Genomic DNA, 17467 nt, shown 5'->3' on the forward strand with positions numbered 1-17467 from the left:
GAAGTGATCAAGAAAGTAGACAGTTTCAATAATTAAGAAACATTGCAAGATGAGAATATGAGTTGAGAAGGTAAAACTAAAACGGTGTTAACATTTTCTATAATGAAATACAAGATTTCAAATGCATAAGCAAATGCTGCTTGAGCTACGAGTTGTTCGGATTAAAAATTTATAATTCAGTTGAGGATTCATATTAATGTACCTAGACTATGAACAAGAGATTTCACACTCTGAAGTATGGTGCTGGTTTCACTCTCAAGTCTCCAAAACCTCCAAAGGGAAATCTATTAGCGTTGAACTTTAATAACAAAAATTAAGAACAAGCCACCATTTAAGAATACACTTTCTCATGAGGTCGTCAACTTACATATTTCTCACTGTTACTGCAATTGAACACTTTTAGTCTATTTAACTTTAACATCAGTCATGCACGTAAATAAATATAAGGTAAGTAATTGATATGAATTTCGTGGTAAACTTGACACCAATTAAGAATTCTTCACGTGCATGGACAACGGGACAAAACTCGTAGATTCGATTAACCTAATCACAAACCTAAACAACGTTATCTCATTAATCCATTTTACTTTGATTCCGGAGGCAGGAGTGAGAACTCATTCACAAAAAGAAAAATATTCAAAAACCGCGTTGAAAGAAAAAGACAATGCATCCAGATATTTGGTAAGTGCTTTTTGGCGCCGCAAAAAAAAAGAATTCTGACTTGTCCAAACGCAATAAGCAAAAGCAAAAGCATATTCGCTTCTCCTCCCTCCATAATCTCCTCTTAATCCCGCAATCTTGGCATGTGGCTTCATGTGTCGCCATGTGGGTGGCTTTATTACAACCCTAAGTAACTGCGCTCCAAGACGGCCCTGTTAAAACACCCCCTCTCCTTTTGCCACGTGGATCCATTACAAAAATCTGTAACAGTTAATTAGGTGGATTTTACTCTGTGGATCCCCCAAGGGCCAATGTCACGTATAAAAATGTGCATTTAGCCATTTAGGCAAGCATTTCAAAAACCCTACCAATCTCTTTTGCCATGGAGCACTGGACCCGTGGACCGACCGTCGGCCGCGGCTCCACCGCCACAGTCTCCCTTGCCGCCAGCTCCGATGGCGAACGATTCGCTGTAAAGTCGGCCGAGCTCTCCAGCTCGGCTCTTTTGCAGAAGGAGCAATTTTTTTTGTCCAAGCTTAGTTCCCCCCATATAGTCAAGTACTTGGGGTATAATGTCAGCATGGAAAACAACAAGCCTATGTACAACCTCTGCATGGAGTACGTACCCGGCGGCACGCTTTTCGACGCGATTAGGAGACGGGGAGGGCGGCTAGAGGAGGCCGTCATTCAATTGTACACGCATCAGATTGTGCAAGGATTGGAGTATTTGCATGTCAATAAATTGGTACACTGTGACATCAAGAGCCAAAACATTTTGGTGACCGGAGAGACCGCCAAAATTGCCGATTTGGGTTGCGCTAAATTGGTACAAGGGGTTGAGGCAAGTACTACTATTTCGGGTACGCCGGTGTTTATGGCGCCGGAGGTTGCCCGCGGCGAAGAGCAGGGGTTTGAGGCTGACATATGGGCTCTTGGGTGCACGATTATTGAAATGGCAACCGGTAGCGGGCCTTGGCTGGAGATTAATGATCCGGTTTCAGCTCTCTACAGGATTGGATTCTCCGGTGAGCTACCGGAGAGTCCAAGCCAGCTTTCAAGCAAGGGTAAGGATTTCTTAACCAAGTGTTTGATGAAGGATCCAAGAGAGAGGTGGACAGCTAAGCAGCTCCTTGAGCATCCATTTCTTGAACAGCATTCGGGGTCCAAGTTTAATACAGAGCAAGTAATGGGGTCTCCAATTAGTGTGTTGGATCAAGGCCTTTGGGATTCTTTTGAAGCGTCTGAAAGTCCAATGGAATTGCTATCTGTTGAAGGTGTTTGTTTGAATTCCCCAACAGAAAGGATCAAGAAACTGATTGAGTTTTCGACATTTTCGAATGTACCCAACTGGGAATTTGATGAAAATTGGTGCACTGTTAGAAGCAACAGCGATGAAGAAATCGAAAACTTTGTGGTTTCAAACAACAATGTCGTCTCAGATGAAGAAGTGTTTGCTGCAAATTCTTCAGCTGTGGCTTCAATTGTTCTTGAAGAGATTGAGAGTATAAACTGTGATGAGGATTTAGATTTTGAATTTATGATTAGTAATAGTGCGACAGAAGATTCTTTTGTATCAAACAATCTTGAAATTGAATCAGATCATCAGAATTTTGATTTTATTCACTCCCACTGTTATCATTTGCGTCTATTTAGTTTTAGTTTTAGTAGTTTTAAGGGCTACAAGCCTACGACATTGACAAGTCAATCACTGACAAGCTACTCGTTTAGTGATACTGCTACTCCCAATACGAGAAGAGGTCTCAAACTCAAATTGTCATAGGTGCAGAAGTGATTGAGCGATCTACCACTAATCTGCATTGATATTGTTTCTAACTTAATTGCTACAAAGTGTGGTATTATACAAAAGGCTTCGATATGATTAGCAATGAAACCATTTAATATAAATACGATTTAATATTAGCTCCCTCTACTTAGGGACCGTAGTTAGGGTACTAAACCGTGATTACTGAGTAATTGCCACTCTAATCATATATAATCCCAAGGTTAGTTAAGTATACACATAATATGGATCTGCATGTGTATATTCACCCCTTTTGGCCTCTTATGCCGTCTCTTACACAAACCAAGAGGAGCTGTCTCGTGTAAGCCAGAAGGAGAAACAAGGCCAGCTTGTTCTTTTAATTTTTTTTGTTTCTTTTTAATTTTTTAAATTTATCCCAATCATTAATCTCATAAAGATTGCCACTGCAACAGCGGCCGGCTTCAAACGGGCTGTTAAAAAGAGGACTTTCATAGTACGAATACACTAACGTTGTAAAACTCGCTCTTGCATGCTAGAGGAGATTATTCAAGTCTCATATTTAGACTTGACACAGAAGTCAAATTTAATGAGGTTGATGAAGCTTCCTGTGTGAACAAGAGAGACTTTTGTTAGGCCATTGAGAGAAGAGAGACTTTTGTTAGGCCATTGAGAGGAGTCAACAAGTTTGTTCCCACTACCTATTCTCTATCATTGCTATGTAGGCCAATAATATTCAAATTCAAAGTTTAGTTTCTTTTGGGGAGGTGCTCATTAATTTGGCAAATAAATAATACATCCACAAACTCTCTCTCTCTCTCTCTCTCTCACTTACTCACAACTACCGACTTTTTCCATCAGCTTTTATAATTTAATTTTGCTCTTAACTACCAACTTTAAATATTCACAATTGTGACATATGTCAAATTATTGACAGAGCTAGCAACATAAAAAAATGAATACATTTTGAGAATGAAACTTGGAAATCCTCGTTCTTTTCACTAAAAAAAAAAATCCTATTGAGAATAAAAATTTCATTATATGTAGTGACATGTCCAAAGTCAATCACGATATGCGTTATCATTCATATATATTGGGTCACACTACACTCGGTTTGTATTTAGCAAATTAGATATTATTATCATGCCATTTAACATACCATTCATTCGTCTTATTAAGTAGGTACTACCTAACCTTTGGCAATTAGCATCTAGTGGAACAAGTGAAGCGAATGTGGTCCATGGCACCACAACTAGGCATAGAGTATAAAAGAAGAGAGACTTTAAACAAAGTCAACTAATTTTAAAACGTCAAATTGTTAACCGATCCATCCAATCCCATGATGAAAATAGACTTCTCGAAGAGTCAAACACGTTGGCTGTTCACTTTGTCCCTTCGTTTTCTCTATGGGGTATTGAAAGGTCAACTCAAAACTCGAAAGACCTAGAGAAAGGCTTTTGACAAACAAAAAAACTATGCGATCATCCATACGTAATTGTGAAGTGTCAAATATCTACTCAAAGGCAATGCTTTCAGGTCGGCACCATCTATTTGAACACCCCATCGAAAGAGAAGATATTTTGTTATTTGACCTAATATTGGTTTTCACTCGTACTTGTATGTAAGTATGTGGCTCATTTGATGATTAGGATTCAATTATACTGAATAACTCGATAGTAAGTCTCTTATCCGGATGACAAAATTATTATATCTCGTTGAATTGTAGACATAAAATTAGTCTTATTTATAGGTTTTGCATCTTCATTCTTTACACCTACCAAAGTTTATAGCCTATACGTGAGATCTCCTGAGCCCATTTTACTCCCTAACTTAATTATGTTCTTTTTAGGGTTTGAATAGGGAAATAAAAGTCAGATTATTGAAACTTACTTGACTTCTCACAACACTTTGTATTAAGGTTTGTGTTTTGGATTTTAGCAATTAGGGTCGGGTTTCTTAGTAGACAATAAGCCGACGAACTCTACCAACACTACTACAATATTAGCTTTATGTGTTGGCTTAATAAGTTATTATGTCGAATAAAAGATATCCGACACATCATTCAGTTAGTGTTGAATAACAATGAAATTCTGTCGGTTATATCCGCCAATATTTTTGAATTCTTTTTTGTATATAAATATTTTTAACATATTCCGGCGGTTTTTAAGTTAATGGTGGCAGTTATAACCGACAGAAATTGACTATTTTATTATTTTAGTTTCTGACGGTTATTATTTTAGTATTCTGATAGTTATAACCGACAGAAATTGACCATTTTATTATTTTAAAATATTATATTGATTAAAAAAAATAAATAAATAAACACATGGTTTAAATATATTTTTAGGGGGGGAATTTAAAATCGTAACAAAATTTTGGGAGGGAACTTTGGGGGGTATTTTGCCGCCATTTTTTCTTGTCGGTTATAACTAACAGTAATGAAAATTTTATGTCGGTTTTTATTTTAAAAAAATGTTACTGTCGGTTAAAACCGACAATAATGAAAATTTTCCAAAATAAAACCCGTCCATCTCTTCCTTGCGCCGGTGCCTTTTCCCTTCCCCCTTCCTTCAATGAAATCATTTCAGTTTTTTACATTTTCTCTATCTTATTTCACTCTGTAGTATCCCACATCGCCCGTGAGGGCGTGGTCTTTGGGCCTTATATGTCCATGCCTGCATGTACCTTTCAGTGAGGCCTTTTGGAGCTGCGGCTTGCAAAGACAAAACCGTGCGGTAGCCCTGCTGTCTGCGACCTAGTCCAGGGCAGGGAATGCTAAAGCGGACAATATCACTGCGAGGGAAGGCAGGATGTGACACACTCTCTCTTTGTCTCTCTAAACCTTTCTCTCAATCTTTCTCTATGAGTTCATAGTGTTCACCAACGGTAATTCTTCAGTTTTGTTAATATGTTATCGATAGCCATCGATTCTTCATTTACTGAATCTTTTGGTTGATTTTTCTTTTGGGGGAGCTTTTTGTTGGAATTTTCATCTGGGGTTTCATCTGGGTTGCATTCTTAGTTGTGTTCATCATGTTCATTGCGGTATGTGTTGCTCTCTCATCTATTTCCGCTGCTCTGATGGTTATGATGGTGTATGCTGATAAGGTTGAATCTAGTAAAATCTCAGGCTCTATGTTCGAAACCTTGCAACATATTATCTTTGATTCTTGATTTCTTGAGCTATTTCTTGTTAAAGATATGAGATTTTCAGTATACATATATGTTACTATGAAAGTTAATCAATAGTATTGAAACAATTAAAGGCCAAATTGCCAATGTGATAGAGGTCAGATGCCATTGTTTGAACACCAATTGCCAAATCTGTGAATCTTGATTGAAGTTGTGAAGGTTGATGGCCATAGATTGATTACAGTTAGAATTTGTAAGTGGAGAATACTAGTTTTCTTGTTAATCTTGAAGTGGAGAATACGAGTTTTTCTGCACTATATATGCAAGGGTCTGCAAGTTCTTCCTTGGATTCTCATAATCAAACTGGTGCAGGACAAGTTCTAATTCTGCTGGTATTGACTCATCAACTGGTGGAAGAAGTCGTGTTCCTCTTGGTTCAAATAATTCAACATAACTTTCTGGTTTTCAACCCTAACAACCTCAACAACAAGCATTCTATCCTTTGGCACATGCTAATGATTTTGGATCTAGTTTTGTGGGAAAGAAATGATTCAGAAAGTGGTTTATATTTTTTTTATTATTAATATATTTTTTGTCGGTTTTATCCGACAGATAATGCTCTTATTTATTCATTATTAATAAATTCTCTGTCGGTTATATCTGACACAAATTCTGTCGGTTTTAGAGTATTTTCTGTCGGTTATATCCGCCACAATTTTTGTCGATTTTAGAGTATTTTCTGTCGAAAAATTCATTTCCTAACGTTGGCAATTTTGTCGCTTATTATATCCACCACTACATCCATTTTCTGTCGGATTTTACTTAATATTCGACAGTAATATACGTTTCTTATCGATTATCATAGCGACACTAATAAATGGTTTTGTAGTAGTGCGATATGAATGATATTGGTTAGAGTGGATGTGTTTCACTCACTCTTATACAATCGAGTTAGAATCTCCCTCTACGCAGTTTAAGTTATTTAAAGTCGAATATCATTTGTATATAAAAAAATAACCAAATCCCATATATTAAATTTCTAACCCAACTCACGCATGCTTCCAGTTTATCACATTCAATAAAAAGAAATTACAATTTGTAGGTTTGTATGATTTTTACAGGAGACCACAGTAATCCATTTATTCTATGAAGAAATCTAAAATTTTGCAAGCTATATATGCATTATTTCAATGATCAACCTATATGTTGATTTGAATTATTCTTAGGGGATTAATGAGAAACTGTGGTTTTAGCAATTCTACGATATATTAACGTGAACTAATTATATTAATTGATGCATTATTGGGAGCTTCTGCTTGCTCATATGGTTATTCTTCTTCGGAATTCAGCTTTTAGCTGCGTAATCGATCATTTGTGTTGCCTTCTTCACTTCTGCAGGAGCAGTAGATTTCCTGTGCTCATAATCCTTTTTCAGATTCTTCTCTTCTTCGACGAGTCCTCGTAGCAGATGGAGCTCTTTGATATAGTAGTGTAGTCTATCTATAATCATTGCCAGGAATAGGGAAAACCCTGTGTAATTAACATTCCAGGTTAATTAGAGAAAAATGGCATAATTACAACTAGCTAATTGAAAACATATAAATTATGAACAAAAGCTTGGCATTGATCGAGTTGTATTCGTTACCTTGCTACAAAACCCTAACACAACTTATAAATAAGACAATCTGTATTTTTCAATTGCAACAGAAGGCGATATGGTACTTCTTGTGAGTGTGTGAAGAATTGTCCCATGTTGGAAAGTTCAAAAATCTCAAGTTTTATAAAGAGTTGGATGACTCCACCCATTGATTTTAGGGTGCATGAAACCTGAGTTTTTTTTTTTTTTTTTTTTTAAATTTATTGGCAAGTGGCCGTTTACCATAGTGGTCGAAAGGAGTTGAGCCCTTATATGACGTCGTGGGTTCAAACCCTGTCGGTGGCTAATCTAACATCTAATCTAATAAAATCTATCGTTTGACAAAAAAAAAAAAAAAAAAAAAACCTCAGCTTCTTTCACTTCCGACTAACTTTTTCCTGCTTCGGAGAGTTTTGTTTTATAAGACTTAACATGACATGAGATTGGTTACAGGATTGCCAACTGAAAAGGATTTTCATTCATCGGCCAAAATTAGATACATCCAGTCATCAAAATTAAAAACTCCAACTTTACCCTGACAAGGTTACGGATATAGTTTTTTCCCAAGTAAATTTTAAGGAAAAGGGTTACTATAATGGATGATATAGCTCACCTATGAGAGATGCTTCCAGGAGACGATGTGCCATAAGAACCTCATCTGTCGGATTGACAAAGCCTGCCTCTGATAAACTTTTTTGAACACTGAATACACTATATATGGTGGAGCTAAAGAAGACGAGAATGGTTCCTCCCACGCTCTTCGCCACCAATGGCCCCCGTCCTTGCTTCGATCGATCTAACCCCACGATCACCAACTTCCTCAGAGGGGTTCTGAACAAAAGGCTCAGAATCAATGCCATTTCAGCCAACACAAGTGTAAACAAAATTTGAATCATTGCTTCTGGTTAATTATCAACAAAGTTAATTTTATTTTTCAATGATTTTGCTAACATGAAAGTGGCTTTATCTGAAGGATGTGGAAAAAACACAATGGTGTAATTATTGTTTAGGGTTCGTTTTGTAGTTGTCCTGTGTGATATGATTCTTCAAACTTATAGTTGAATCAAGGAATTATACTTTCCATGATTACATGAGGCAGGGATAGAATTATTTCATCATGTCCCCAAAGGACACACTTGGTATCTATGTCTCTTAGGGATATCAGATATCTTGTTGTTCAGGAATTGAGAGTTTTTTTTCAAAAGATTCTTTCAAGTCATAGAGAATAGCTGAGATTTCATGTAAAAGTGATAAACTTATGGATTGCTCTGATACATAAGGTCTTTCTTTTCAAATTATTGCATCTCAATTCATTAATATAGCACTGTGTTAATTTTGCTTATAGTAAAGAAGGAAAACTTTCAAATTTTGGTGATGTCATCTTATTTTTATTGTTTGTCCTTATATCTCTGAAATTGTTATGCCAAATTTAGAGCAACTTCAGCCCAATCCAATCCTTTAGGCTATAGGCGATTAAATCCATTTCCCCTCCCCCTCCAACCCATACCAATTCACTGGGCTCCAACGGAGCCCGACTTCTCCCCCATGCTCGAATCGACAGCCATGATGGATATTTTTTTTTTTGGCGCCAGGTGCGTGGAAAACATGTAGGAGGGGACACGCGTCTTCGACAAGAAATTAACGTCTGGGGCCCACGTGCAAGCGCACTACTGGTTGATTATTCCTTGGGAACAGATCGAGGAGTTTTTAGGGAAAGACCAAAATACCGATAACAAATCGGAGAAGTAGAGATCGAATCGGAGGGGATTTAATAAATGGACTTGTGGGATTTGTCGTTTTGGTGGTGACAATTGAATCCAGAAGTTGCCTGGTGAAGCGATGCAGGTCCGTTGTCACCCTATTTAAAATGGTTGTGGGAAGCTAGGAAGAAGCAGATGGGAGGGGCGAAGCTGAGAAGTTGATCTTAGTAGTCCACTTGATTTCAGGGGATCTTACTAAGACCCTCTAGCGAAGTGTTTAGTCAATGTGAGTTTCATTAAAATTACTCTTGAAGTGTAACAAATACTAGACTACACTTACACCTACTCTAGTTTAGTGAGAGCTAATGGAGCAAACAAATGCACCCTTAAAGTACTAGTAGAGTGACATAACTATGTGGTTCGGAAAAAGAAAAGAAAAACTTGTTTGTGCAAAATTTTTTTTAATGCCCACCTTTTTTTCTTTTCTAATATTGTCTTCTTTTTTATTTTTTTCTAATATGGTCTTTCAGTTACGTACAAAAGGGTATAATATAATATTTTTTTATTTGAAGTTGACAATCAGATTCTATTAGTGTATAATTTATATAATTTTTTTTAAAAAAAAAATAATAATTTTTCACAACCAAATAATAATAATAATAATAGTAAATTCTTCAAAACGGTGCGCTGCGGTGGTTTAAGACACATGCGACAAACAACGAGCGAGAAGCAAATAGCATTAGGTAAGTAGACTTCCAACTCTAGTTTGGCCTTTCATCAGAGTCCGAGTCTGAGCCAGGGGAAGACTACATCTTCAGAGCCTGCAATGGAGGCGCCGCCATTCGCCTCTTCCTCCAAAACCCTACCTTTTCGCTCATCCTCCGCTTCCTCCCTTCTGTTTCTTCCCAAAACTCACCTCAATTTCAGACGTCCCAGAAGCTTCTCCGTCCGTGCCTCCTCCGCCGCAGATTCCGGTACTCTCCTCTCCCTCCCTCTCTCTCTGTTAAATTTGAGTTTTTTTTTTATTATTTATTATTTTAATAATAATTTAGTTTGTTTGAATAATGAATCAGTGGTGACTCTGCTCGACTACGGCGCGGGCAATGTTCGCAGTGTGAGGAATGCCATTCGCCACCTAGGCTTCGACGTCAAAGATGTAAATTTTCTTTTCCTTTTTGGTCAATTATCTATCAAAGTTATGCCCTTGTAACCAATTTCTTTGTAGTGTTGTATGTTATAGATTTTGTTAGAAATTTGGAATAGAAAAGAAAGATGACGAAAATCGGTTGGTGTAAAGGATGGTAAATAGATGAGTTGTATTTTAAGAGAAGTTCGAAATGTAGGTCCAAACACCGGAAGACATTCTGAATGCTGAACGCCTAGTATTTCCTGGCGTGGGGGCTTTTGCTGCCGCCATGGATGTGCTGAATAAGAACGGGTATGTGTTTCTTTTATCTTATGTTGGATTCTATAACGATCAATTGCTTGTTGATCCGTTTAAATGGATTAGTGGCAAAGAATGGATAAAGTGCATATTCGGAGAATGGGGAATGTGGTTAAGTTACTCATGATCAAAGAAGCATCGTGACAATGATTGGTAGTTAGTTTGAATAACAAATTTCAAAATAATGGCTCTGAATCTTCTTGTTTGCTAACTAATCATTTAATATTTCTCATGTCATTTGTAGCTTATTAGCTTTTAGATTGTGGGAAAATTTCAGCCCTTTATTGTTTTTCAGGATGGCGGAAGCAATCTGTTCATATATTGAGAAGGATCGACCATTTCTAGGCATTTGTCTTGGACTTCAGCTCCTTTTTGAATCCAGTGAAGAGAATGGACCAGGTCAGTGCTTCATGCCTCCTTTTTCACCAACTTTGTTTTTCCAATTTTGTAACTCATCATCTACGATTCACTTATAGTTATTTGGATGGAATGGTTTAAAAGGCATTGAATTTGTAAATAAGCTAGATACACTGTATTAGAACACTAAATCACGTATTGAAAAGGGTTTGGAATAACTTAAAAATATTTAGTAGAAATGGATTTGCAATTGCTGTAAGTTGTACAACTGCATTTGACATCAATGTATTGTATTCTTGCGTTATATATTGTAAAGTCCTGTTAATAAATTCAGATATATAATGGTACCTAAAACCCCTAGTATAGAGAAATCACTCTTCCCATATTATAGGAGTTTCCTTTCCATGCTGGCATACATAGCAAATACTGAGGATGCAGCAATCCATTCGTGAAGTTATCCTGATAATGAAAGCCTCAGGTTGTTACTGTTAGTGACAATTGAGTTAGACAGCTTGGTTTAAGGAGATAATACTAGAAACAAATTAATGTTAATTTGAATGTACATAACATTATTATAGCTTTTTTTTTTTATTATTTATTTAATTTAGTAATAGTTGATCTGATATTATACATGTCTCAGTGAAAGGTCTTGGCTTGATACCCGGAGTGGTTGGCCGTTTTGATTCATCAAATGGTTTTAGAGTTCCACACATTGGATGGAATGCTTTGCAGATTGAAAAAGACTCATTAATTTTGGATGATGTTGGAAGCCATCATGTCTATTTTGTTCATTCTTACAGAGCCATGCCTGTATGTCTTATTCTCCTATTTCACAGAAAATAATTTAAAGTTCATGTATCTGCTGCATACTTCCACTAAGAATACATTGACTTGTATGTTTACTGGGGTTGACATAGTTTTATACCAATTTTCAGTCAGATGAAAACAAAGACTGGGTTTCGTCTACTTGCAACTATGGAGACAATTTTATTGCATCTGTTAGAAGGGGAAATGTGCATGCAGTTCAATTCCATCCAGAAAAGAGTGGAGGCAAGATATCATTTCTCTCTCCTGTCTGTTAGTAGATTTAATGGTAGTCCAAAGTGTACAGGGATTGTAGGAATGTTCCATGCCTCGCTTCTTTTAGTAAAGGGGGAGCAGATTTTATCTCACATGACTTTAGACCATTGAGTTCTTTCCTAGAATGAAGAGGTACAGTTTTTGTTTAAGGTAGACCATTGAGTTCTTTCCTAGAATGAAGAGGTAAAGTTTTTGTTTAAGGGCTAGGCAGTGGATCATTCTGACCTTTGTTGTGTAATTTTGGCATTCTGAGATCTATTTTATAGACTTTTGTTCCAGTTCACTTTATCCATCCATGAAAAGTGATTTTGATTTATTTTCATTATATGAAGGCCTATTATTGATATCAATTTTGCCTGAATGTGAATGTTTAGATGTTGGTCTTACGATATTGAGAAGATTTTTGTATCCAAAGACAAACCTGGAAAAGGTAACCTTTGCACTTATGAGAAATATGCTTCCCATATGTTGACTGTGTTTAACCATCTAACAATCTGAGATGTTCTTGTGAAGACAGAAGCCCACTGAAAGGAAGGCTTTGAAACTGGCTAAGAGGGTAATTCCTGTTGACTTATTTTATAGTTTTATTTTTTTAGTGGTAGGAAAAGGGAGAAGGGATTGAATTTTAATCCGACCTAAAATATTGTAGTCCAACTTACAATATCATAGTTCTAAATGTCTGGGTGATGGTGCTTTTTATCTTGTTTTGTTTGTGCCTTTGTGGACTTCTTGTCCACTTGTGTATTTTTATTGTTTCTTTGCAATAAAAAATTGGTTCTTCTTCAAAAAAAAAAAAAAAAAAAAAAAAAAAAAAAAAAAAAAAAAAAAAAAAATACTTACAATATCATAGGTCAGATTCAGATTATGACTTATCTCATTTTCCGTCATATGCTGACTGTGAAGGTTGTCCCTAAATTCTGTTACTTAGGTGATTGCTTGTCTTGATGTGAGGACGAATGACAGGGGAGATCTTGTTGTAACCAAAGGCGACCAATATGATGTAAGAGAGCACACAAAAGAGAATGAGGTATTGCAACATTTCTTGACTCTTTCCTTATATGATTTTGGTGATTTTTAAACCTTATTTCTGGATGCTTGTCATGCTTACAAACGATATTATAAATCATTAGCCATCAGTGAATAATATTTTATCACATCCAAAATATATAAGATCTAGTTCAATAAGCCCCACTACTGTAGATTATTTGCTTGTTTCAAGCACTTCTGGTTTCATGGTTGATACCCTTTTTTTCACTTTGAGTATGCGACCTGCTTTAAAAAGGATTAGCAGCACTACCTGAAGAAAGCGTATCTTTGTTTTGACGGAATATTGTTATTAGTTAAAAAGAAAAGGGTTACTTTTTCTATTCATTGGGGTTCTTGTTCTATCATGACTATTCAAGATCATACTTGATATCTTTTCATATTTTTTGATATGATTCAAATTATTTTCTTTATGTCATGAAAATTGCTTTTATGTCTACTAATCAAAAAATTTAATAGGTGAGAGAACTTGGTAAGCCTGTGGAGCTTGCTCGACAGTATTACAAAGATGGGGCTGATGAGGTATGCCTCCTTTAAGTTTGAACAAATTTCACTGCTTATGTATCATCTAAGAGCTCTAGTAATCTGCTGAAGTCCTAATTTAAAATTTTTCAGGTCAGCTTTCTGAATATTACTGGTTTTCGAGACTTCCCTCTGGGTGACTTGCCCATGTTACAGGTTTGTGATAGAGAATCAGTTAATGTTCGACTTGAATCTCAGTTTTGACACAATTCAGAGTTCTCCGATTTTAAAGCTGGATTGTTACATGTTCATTAATTTCCTAATTCTTGTTTGCTTTCATGCTTTGTAGGTATTGAGATACACATCAGAAAATGTTTTTGTACCATTAACAGTTGGAGGTGGTATCAGAGATTTTACAGATGCAAATGGCAGGTATAATCTTTGGTGTAAAATTTTGGTGGACCAATAATTGTCGTTTCTTGCATGTTTCAACTTTACTGCTTATGTTTTTTACCGGAGAAACTCAAATCCTATAGCTTCAACCCAAATTATATATGCTAATTAAATGTATCAGTATGGACATGGATTATAGGTTCAATTTTTTATTTTTCAGGCACTATTCTAGTTTGGAAGTTGCTTCCGAATATTTCAGATGCGGGGCTGATAAGATTTCTATTGGAAGTGATGCAGTATATGCTGCAGAAGAATATTTAAGAACTGGAGTATGCAATAACTTTCGCTGTTTCAAATTCAGATTGGTACAGTATACACATAACACTGTGTATACCTCTCTGATGGTTTTTCAACTGAATTTTCAGGTAAAAAGTGGAAAAAGTAGCTTAGAGCAGATATCTAGAGTTTATGGAAATCAGGTAATTTGTTGTCCAGTAGATGCATCCATGCTTAACATTCTTTTGAGTAAATCTACACAATTGGACATCATATAAGAAGTCTCAGTACACATTTTGTTATTTTCCTTTGGTGAAATTGTCCCAGCGTCCGTTTCTGGAGCATTTCTTTTGACCCTCCGAGAATTCATTATAGTTCTTGTAGGACCATAAAGTAGGAAATTAGAGTTGATGAAGAAGCTCTTTTCATTCTGTTCTTTCTGCTTTTACGTGTTCTGAATTTATTGAGGGTGTAGGAATTTCTGTAGTTTTGACTGACTAATTAGTCATGGTCACCTAGATGGTTTTAATTATGTCTGGTATTGTCTTAGTATTCACAGAAAGCATTGATCATTGTTTCTTTTATTGAGCTTAGACGATATTGAGTTTATATGAAAAATATGATGCAGGCTGTGGTTGTGAGCATTGATCCTCGCAGAGTGTACGTTAAGAATCCAAAAGATGTAGAGTTCAAGACTACAAGGGTAACAAACCCAGGTAAGGGGGCATAACCTCGTTTCTCCAGCTTGGATATGTCATTGATCTTCATGTTTATTAGGGTAAAATCGTGTGTTCAAATTTTCTAGGAAAGTTATAAGAAAGAAAATTACTTTTTGTTAATTTCAGGTCCAAATGGAGAAGAATTTGCATGGTACCAGTGCACAGTAAGTATTCTTTTCCATTGCTTTCTTTACCTCTGTACTACTGTTCAAAGTTAAAACATGATATATTTTGGAAGCATGCATATTACATGGAATTGCTTCATTTAATTTGTCCCCAGACAATAATAGTAACAAGAAAGCCCTGAACCTCCATGTCGCCTTTAAAATATCGTAGTATGGCGTCAATTGTTGGCTCTAAAGACATGATTAGGAGTATATATTGTTGATTTAAGATAGTCACGGGTAGAATTTTAAGTTCTTCACAAGGGAGAAAGGAACTTAGAGTAACCTACGTCATCTTATTCTTACCGCACACACGGCTATATCTGTTTGTGCATCATCGAATTGTTTCATTTTTCCAATTTAACTTGTGTTATGGTATGCTGTAAGACATTTCTGTGCTTCAATTGTATGTTAAAATATATAATTGGGAGGACAAGAGTATGAACTTGGTTGTCAGATGCAACAATTAGAGATCCTTGCCTTGGCTGGTTCCGCTTTTACAATATTTTCCAGATTATATCTTGAAAATATCTGTTGTTTGTTCTTCAGGTTAGCGGTGGCCGAGAAGGCCGACCAATTGGGGCGTATGAGCTTGCAAAAGCAGTAGAGGAGCTTGGAGCTGGAGAAATACTGCTAAACTGCATTGATTGTGATGGTAAAGATTACTATTGCTTTACTTGAAACTTTTTTTCTGTTACGTTAATTTATTTTTCAAGCATAATCCTTATAAAATGGATACATAAAGTTATTATGTACAATGAATGCTATCTTCCACCTGTAAGTTTTAGTTTCTTAAACTAACCAAATGTTTGAAACTATCTATTTTGTTCTGGAAGGCATTGATGTCATTTACATTTTTTTTTTTTTACTTCATTTTCAAACTAGTTTGTTGTTTTTGTTGGATTTTCATGCTTATGTTGAGTCTTCGATGCTCTCAGGTCAAAAGAAGGGATTTGATATAGATTTAATAAAGCTGATCTCAGATGCTGTGAGCATTCCTGTGATTGCTAGTAGCGGTGCTGGTTCTGCCGAACACTTCTCAGAGGTGTTCAGGAAAACAAATGCATCGGCTGCCCTAGCTGCTGGTATTTTCCATCGGAAGGAGGTACAGCTTTTGAACCTTTTATTTGACTTGTTAGCGTGTAGGTGCTGATCATCATTAGTAATACTCTGATTATAATCCTTGCAGGTGCCTATTCAGTCAGTGAAGGAGCACTTGTTAAACGAACACATAGAAGTCAGAATCTGAACGCATCATTGCTCCTAACGCTTTGAAATATGCAGGTGACTGATTTTCTATTTCGCCGAAAGAAAAAGGTTTTGAGAGATGTCAAGTTTGTCAATCTGTTAAGCTGAAACTTTTTAGCTTTTTGACACGAGCATGTACCTTCATGTTACGGCATCAAGACTGCCAACGAATTTTCGAGTTGTTTAAACGGGGAACCTTATGTTTTGTGGATTTAGGCAGAACTTATAGTGTGTAGATTTTTGCATTCCTGTATTTTACAGTATATGATGTGACATATTACTCGTCTGCCAATTTGCAGTCCCACATTTGGTAACTCGCAACCCACTCATCATCTTCTTCAACCTCTCAGACTCACTCACTCTGCGTGGTTGAAGCAAAGTGAACCCGAGCGCAGTCGTTAAGACTGTCTTGTGTTTTATGAAAAATGCTACTCTCCTTTTCGAAATGATCCCTCGTTTCCGCACCGTCCATTTCTCTCACCATGCCCAACACCCCCTTCATTTCCTCCTCCAACTTCTCATCCCATCCCTTCCTCTCCGCCGCCTCCTCGCCTACCTTTTCATGTTTAGCCTCTAGCTCGTCCGGCCACCACATGGCTGGCTCCATGCGGGAAGGGAACTTCTCGATCATGGTCCCCAAAAGAGGAAGCGGGGAAGGTGGATTTTGTTCATCACCAACAGAATCCTGGTGACGGAAATGTAGAGGAGGCTGGCAGAGAGCGTGAGGGGCAGAATGGACGCTCCGGATCCTAAATATTCTTGTGCATTTCTGCTCTGTCAGAGACAATCTCCATTATTGCATACAACTCTTCTCTTGCACCAAATTCGAATCCGAAATGGTTACCATTTTATTTTTCTGGCTGGTTCTAAATCAGTTTTAGTGGATGTTAGATTCAGTTCGTTCACCAGGAGCTGCCTGGGAACCGAAAAATGGGATGATTTTTGGGAATTTTGGTCTGGAGAGTGGTTTTGGTTTTCCTAAATGCAGCTCAAGAAATACGAGAATATTATAATTGTTGGTAATCAATACAAATCAATCTATGATCCGACTGGATCACAAGTTGAGATTCACAAGTTCATGTTTCATGACTATGAATATATGATCGAATTTGGATCACAAGAAAATTTTGGATTACATTGGATTGGAAAGGATAAGCATCGTCCTGGGTTTGACTACTCATTTTGCAAGGAGGATCTATAAATAAAGACTTAGAAAAATTGACAGTTCAAATCGTTGAAATTCAGTGTATGATGGGTCTCACAACTAATCCTCATTAAAAGAAAAAAAAAAAAAAAAAAAAAAAAAAAAATAAGAATCCATTTAGATAAAGATTTTTCTAAACGGGTCAATCTCCTTACTCGGACTTTGCAAAGCAAAAACAAATAACAATGA

The 17467-nt window shown here is 36.6% G+C and overlaps 3 protein-coding genes across 3 annotated transcripts; 2 read left to right on the top strand and 1 right to left on the bottom strand.

The window, feature by feature from the left end:
- The first annotated feature begins 1014 nt into the window (after window positions 1-1014).
- LOC137716313 (mitogen-activated protein kinase kinase kinase 18-like) lies at window positions 1015-2538 on the top strand. Its single transcript, XM_068455752.1, has one exon. The coding sequence runs from the start codon at window positions 1043-1045 to the stop codon at window positions 2438-2440; it is 1398 nt and encodes a 465-aa protein (XP_068311853.1). The 5' UTR covers window positions 1015-1042; the 3' UTR covers window positions 2441-2538.
- Window positions 2539-6635: 4097 nt separating this feature from the next.
- On the bottom strand, window positions 6636-8149 carry LOC137714761 (uncharacterized). Its single transcript, XM_068453893.1, has 2 exons — window positions 7801-8149; window positions 6636-7081 (listed from the first exon to the last, which is right to left on the bottom strand). The coding sequence occupies exons 1-2, from the start codon at window positions 8081-8083 to the stop codon at window positions 6897-6899; spliced, it is 468 nt and encodes a 155-aa protein (XP_068309994.1). The 5' UTR covers window positions 8084-8149; the 3' UTR covers window positions 6636-6896.
- A 1491-nt stretch (window positions 8150-9640) lies between these two features.
- LOC137716130 (imidazole glycerol phosphate synthase hisHF, chloroplastic) lies at window positions 9641-16378 on the top strand. Its single transcript, XM_068455530.1, has 19 exons — window positions 9641-9861; window positions 9961-10043; window positions 10231-10325; window positions 10627-10730; window positions 11329-11498; window positions 11624-11738; window positions 12143-12198; window positions 12286-12324; window positions 12697-12795; window positions 13272-13334; window positions 13428-13490; window positions 13624-13706; window positions 13888-13996; window positions 14093-14146; window positions 14572-14659; window positions 14789-14826; window positions 15376-15481; window positions 15765-15931; window positions 16016-16378. Exons 1-19 carry the CDS (start codon window positions 9714-9716, stop codon window positions 16073-16075), a joined length of 1740 nt encoding a protein of 579 aa, XP_068311631.1. The 5' UTR covers window positions 9641-9713; the 3' UTR covers window positions 16076-16378.
- Window positions 16379-17467: the final 1089 nt, after the last annotated feature.

The sequence above is a fragment of the Pyrus communis genome, chromosome 14 (genome assembly GCF_963583255.1).
Source record: "Pyrus communis chromosome 14, drPyrComm1.1, whole genome shotgun sequence".
In the NCBI taxonomy this organism is placed as follows: domain Eukaryota; kingdom Viridiplantae; phylum Streptophyta; class Magnoliopsida; order Rosales; family Rosaceae; genus Pyrus; species Pyrus communis.